Here is a 5,501-nt window from a genome sequence, read left to right as displayed (position 1 = left end):
TGACAACAATGAGACTATTAGGGTTAAGAATAGAACAGTGGAGGTAGGTTGTACAGAAGAGAATATACCAGATGGTAATGATGTTTGTGAGAACAATGACAGCACGACAGATGTGAGTAATACAAACGACATAGCTAGGATAAAAGACAAAAGTACAAATGAGCATAATGCCTGTCTTAACGATGAGGACAAAAATACAAAGGATATAGCTGGTATGGAGAAGATGAGTACAGATTACAATGATGTGCTTGACAGTGCTGACACTACCAAGGGTAAAGTCATCAACAATCAAAATGTTCATGAACATGAAACAAGTCAACCAGAGTCTCTGAGCATCCTTGCAAATCGTAATTTGCTAAGCACAGATACAAGCATTATTACTCCTCTTACTGACATTCAGAATTGCATTGCTGATTATGTGTCGTATAGTAGAGGAAAACATACCGATTTACCCAGGTACATATATATTACTACTAATGTACAATATTTAAATTTAAAATGTTCTGTATCCTGTTTTCAGTTAACAATGGTAGTCCTGAACCAGGGAACTTCTTGTGCATGTGGGTGACATTTCTCTTCGGCGTATTGAAATGGCAACGCTACGAGAATCCAAGTATTTAACGAGTGATGTGATCGATTGTTGGGCAAAACTTTTGAATGCCAAGGAATCTAGAAGAAACTCTTCAGAGCCATATCGATTTTTTTTCACCACAGCTGTGTGTGTAAGTCAAATATTTATATAAACTTATTTCAACAAGTAAATTTTGTAATGTTGTTTCCCTTGATTAACATCAGAAACTTTACTTGTCTTGCATACAGATGATGCTTCAAGGAGAACTGGACACTGTTGAAAATTTTATGGTGATTAAGAATATAATGAAAGAAGAGTTTACCCAATTCTCGGTTAACCCAGATAGAATTGATTTGGTTAGCATCGACAATATACACTCTTTCTGCATGTTATATTTAATTTGCTTGTTGCCTAATTAAATCTTTTAAAATCTACAGTTCTTCTTCCCAATTATATATAAAAGGCATTATCATTTACTAGTCATTGACAGCATTAAGTATAAGTTCATCATCATTGATAATGTGCATCGTGATGGAAAACCAGAGGAATTTTTCCACGATAGACCACTGTCTTTTGTAAGATTTTATACTCTCGTTTGCTTAACAACACTACATGCTGTTATTTTTCATTATTATGAATGTACAATGACTTTACATAGAGTGTACCTTCCCCAACAATATCGTCTGTCTTAATTTTCTTATTTTTGTGATATTGTAGCTCATAATTATTAGTGTCCTAATGTTTTTTCCCCCTTCTCCGCCAGTGTAATGTTCTAGCAGAATAGTTGAAAGACATCGGTGTTTCAAAGGTAATAGTTGATCGCATAAAAAAACTGCAGCCTATTCTTGCAAAGATGAAGTGGAGGAACAACACTAACAAGACTGATTGTGGTGTTTACGTTATGAGACATATGGAGACATTTGAGGGTAATCTAAATTAGACCTGTGGGCTTAAAAAAGGCGATGTGAGTTTCAGAAGTAATACAATTATTATTAATACATAATTCAGTACACATTTGTACATGTTCTAACCCCTTGTTTTCCTTACTTTCCTAGGATGCTCCCCTACTGATTCTGCGGAAGAAATACATTTCATATATGATTTCAACAAAAGACAATGTATGTTTTGATGCTGTACTAAAGAAGGCAATGGATTTCTGTTCATACCCAATGCCATGGGAAGAATACGACGATGAAGACGAGGAAGATGCTGAATTCAAGCCGTAAAAACTTTTTTAGTTTCGTTTGTGACATGTGTGTGAGTAATGTAACATATATTGAGGAAGCTACGACTCAAACAACCTGAAGTTTGAAAAAATTTTAATTCAAGAGAGTGTTATATTTCGGAAACAAATTTCAATAAAGTTTATTATGTTCTTGCAGAATAACAATAATGTTTATTGTGCAAAAGGCTTTTGCGCCTTCAAATTATTGTACTCTGGGAAAAAAATTTCAATCAAGTTGATGATGTCTTTGGAGAACAACAATAATGATCCTTTAATACAAATGTAATATACTTTGGCTATAAGAGTAATGTACTTTGGCAGTAAAATCGAATTGTACATACAAGCCTTTAAAAATGTTCCTTGCAGAACAACAATAATGATCCTTTAATACAAATGTAATATACTTTGGCTATAAGAGTAATGTACTTTGGCAGTAAAATCGAATTGTACATACAAGCCTTTAAGAATGTTCCTTGCAGAACAACAATAATGATCCTTTAATACAAATGTAATATACTTTGCCTATAAGAGTAATGTACTTTGGCAGTAAAATCGAATTGTACATACAAGCCTTTAAGAATGTTCTCATAGTGTATATTATGGATGTCTATCCTTGAATCAAAAATTTGCATCTTCCACTTCGTTATCAGATTCATCTCCTTCATCGTCGTCCTCCACATCATCAGATTCATCTCCTTCATCGTCGTCATCTTCATGGTGGTATTTGGTGATTATGCAACAGAATGTAAATTAAATATTAGATTTTATAAGGAGAAAATGGCCAAAATGAACAACTAAATTGATATACATTTAATGTTAACCAAATGTACATTGCTGAAATTCTCATCTATGCCTTCAGAACAACCATAATGTTGATTGCACAAAGAGCTTATGTGCCTCCATATAAGAGTGATGATTTTCGAAGGTAAACACTATGCGCTATACTTGTATAATTAATAATTATTTAGCATTAATGTAATATGCTTTAACAAGAAATCAAATTATACATACCTGTCAGATGGTTTGTTTCTTTGCAAGTCCTAGAGTTGTGTCCTTGGCGGCCACATGTTTTGCAGTACCTCTTCTCTTTTTCTCTCTTCTTTAGGGCTTTTAACATTTGTGATTCAATTCTCTTGCCCTTGGTCCTACCCTTGTTTTTAGATTTTTTTAGGAACATGAATCACCAACTTCTGAGGTATTTTGCAGCCCAAATACTTTTCTATTTCTTTCATCTTGTCTTTCTTCTTTGCTGGAACACTTCTGTTACTAATCATATCCAATCTAATATCTCTCAGTTTTTCAATCAAAAGCTTCATGTCGTTATCATCACACTCAGCTACGCTGACACAAGAATAAACCTCTTGCCACAGCTCAGTACTCAAACTTTTCCGGTCAGAAAACGTTTGAGAGACATCTATCAGTTTGCCATCTTTATCAAAGACAGGCTTACTCATTGCAGCTTTTGTCCATCTTTGCATTATGTACTGTTCTGGTATTCTCTGAGAATCTTGGTTGTGTAGAATCCAAAGGCAGTGCCTGCACAACAAGCCCATTCTCTGAAACATAGAACATGAACAAGTAATCTCCATGTTATCTGGCGAATATGCTACGTTCCATGACTTATTTGACATCTACAAGTCTGTTAGAATATATATATTTTTGTCTCATCAATCTTGTCCACATCTTTAAAACGACAATCAGACAAAGCTGCAACCAATTCTGTTTGGAAGTCTTTGTAAATGTTGTGCGAGTATATTTCAGAAGCATGGACTTCAAGGAAAAGTTTGTTTTCCGTGGGATTTCAGAGTGTTTGTTGTCACTGTTCAACTTGGACTGCTTGTGTCTTTGTGCTTCCAAAGCCCTCTCATAGCTCACCCAAAACTCAACAAGGGTCAAATGAGGTGTAAGGAACCTGTCAAAGAAACTGTTTTCACTCTCAGACCTAGAAGTAACCCTCATCAAGCCAGACATGGAAACATCTTTAAAATAGGCAGGAATCCACTGTTCCCTGATATCGTACAAATCTGAAAACCACTCGTGTTCTACAAGTTGATAATCAGTCATTATCTTCCCCCATTGTTCTTTGAATTCATCAGGCTCAAGTTGGTAGTTCCAAACACACCTATTGAGCCTGGTCTTAAAATCCTCATCTTGAAACAGTTGATAACTGACTTTTTCTCTTAGTTTATTCATTATGTGCCACATGCACAGTTTGTGTGTTGACTCCTTAAACACTTCCGGGACTACCGACTTCATTGATTTGTCCTGATCAGTAATTATAATTCTCGGCTGGCACCCACCCATTGCTTCCAAAAATGTCTTGAACAACCATCTATAACACTCAATACTTTCATCACCAATCAACCCAGCTCCAAAGGTTATGCACCTTTTGTGGTGATCAACTCCTGTGAAAGGCACAAACACCATATCGTACTTGTTTGTTCCATATGTAGCATCTACTGATAACACCTCACCGAACAACATGTAGTTCTTTATGCAGATCGGATCTGCCCAAAACACTCCAACCAGGCACTTGTTTTCATCTACTATAAAATCAAAGTAAAATGAACTGCATGTGTCTTTTTTCCCAATAAGATTCTCAACAAACATTTGCGCATCAAAATTACCAATGTAGGTTTTTATGTCCCTGACAAAGTTTTTGAAATCAACCTCAGTAACACCAATGTTGTCGTAACCTCCACACAACTCCTTCCAACCTCTATAGGCTTTCACACCACCTAGTTTTAACACCTTTACCTTTGTGAAAAATTGATTCTGTACCTCTGTCATTTTTCCGTTTCCTTTCAAGAATATTGTAGATTCCGGCGAAGCATGTTGATTGTTATGGGCTTCATCGAATCTGGTAACAATGTAAGTTCCATTTTCTTGGTATTTGAACTGCACTAATGCACGACAGTCAATTTTTGTAATCGGCCTTACACGGCTTATGTCTGTCACATCAGATTGTGCATCATTCTCAGCAGTATCAGTATCAATATCAATCCTCTTCCTTTTCCTACTTTCCTTTACACCTTGCCTATTGCAGACAACATTCCTTAATGCAAAACTATTTGGTAACTCATTACCTTTAATCCTTTTTGTTGTTGCAAGTCTTGACGTAAACCCACAGATTGTACAATATTCTTTATAGAATAACTCTGTTGATTCTAGTGTTTCGAATACTTGTCCTACTTTAGGTTTCTTTTCCTCTGGACAGAACGGAATGTACTTGAGTGCATTTAATATTTCAATTCTTGTTCTTGGAGTCTTAAAGCTGTTATTTGTAGAAGAAGACGTAGTTGCATCACTTGTACTCATTGTCTGCTTCAACAGTTGTTAAGTAAGTAAGTATATTGAATATTATTGCATCAATAATGCAGTAATCGAATTCTAATATGCTCTACAAAGATTGGTAATTTATTTCGTACAAATAAAGGTTCATATATAATGTATTCCTGCCAATGTCCATTATCATGCCTTTAAAGGAACATTTATTTTACTGCTAATGTTCATAGGAAATATTGTTGTCTATTTTGATATAGTATATATAAAATGTATTGAATGCTAATGACAGTAAACAAACAAATAGACATAATGCTATTTCATTAATATTAGAAATATTTACAAAAGCCATTCAAGACTTTCAAAAGCATAAAGCCTATTAAGGCTTATACTGAAAAAAAAAAAAAAACACAAGATAATACA

The 5,501-nt window shown here is 34.9% G+C and overlaps 1 protein-coding gene across 1 annotated transcript; it reads right to left on the bottom strand.

Annotated features, from left to right (window-relative positions):
• Positions 1 to 2,590: 2,590 nt before the first annotated feature.
• On the bottom strand, positions 2,591 to 5,114 carry LOC141651767 (protein FAR1-RELATED SEQUENCE 5-like). The gene is made up of 3 exons (XM_074459465.1): positions 3,478 to 5,114; positions 3,055 to 3,332; positions 2,591 to 2,649 (listed from the first exon to the last, which is right to left on the bottom strand). The coding sequence occupies exons 1-3, from the start codon at positions 5,112 to 5,114 to the stop codon at positions 2,591 to 2,593; spliced, it is 1,974 nt and encodes a 657-aa protein (XP_074315566.1).
• Between the last annotated feature and the right edge of the window lie 387 nt (positions 5,115 to 5,501).

This window comes from Silene latifolia, chromosome 4, assembly GCF_048544455.1.
Source record: "Silene latifolia isolate original U9 population chromosome 4, ASM4854445v1, whole genome shotgun sequence".
NCBI lineage: Eukaryota > Viridiplantae > Streptophyta > Magnoliopsida > Caryophyllales > Caryophyllaceae > Silene > Silene latifolia.
The sequence above is the reverse complement of the archived record's forward strand: the minus strand, read 5'-3'. Positions and strand labels throughout refer to the sequence as shown.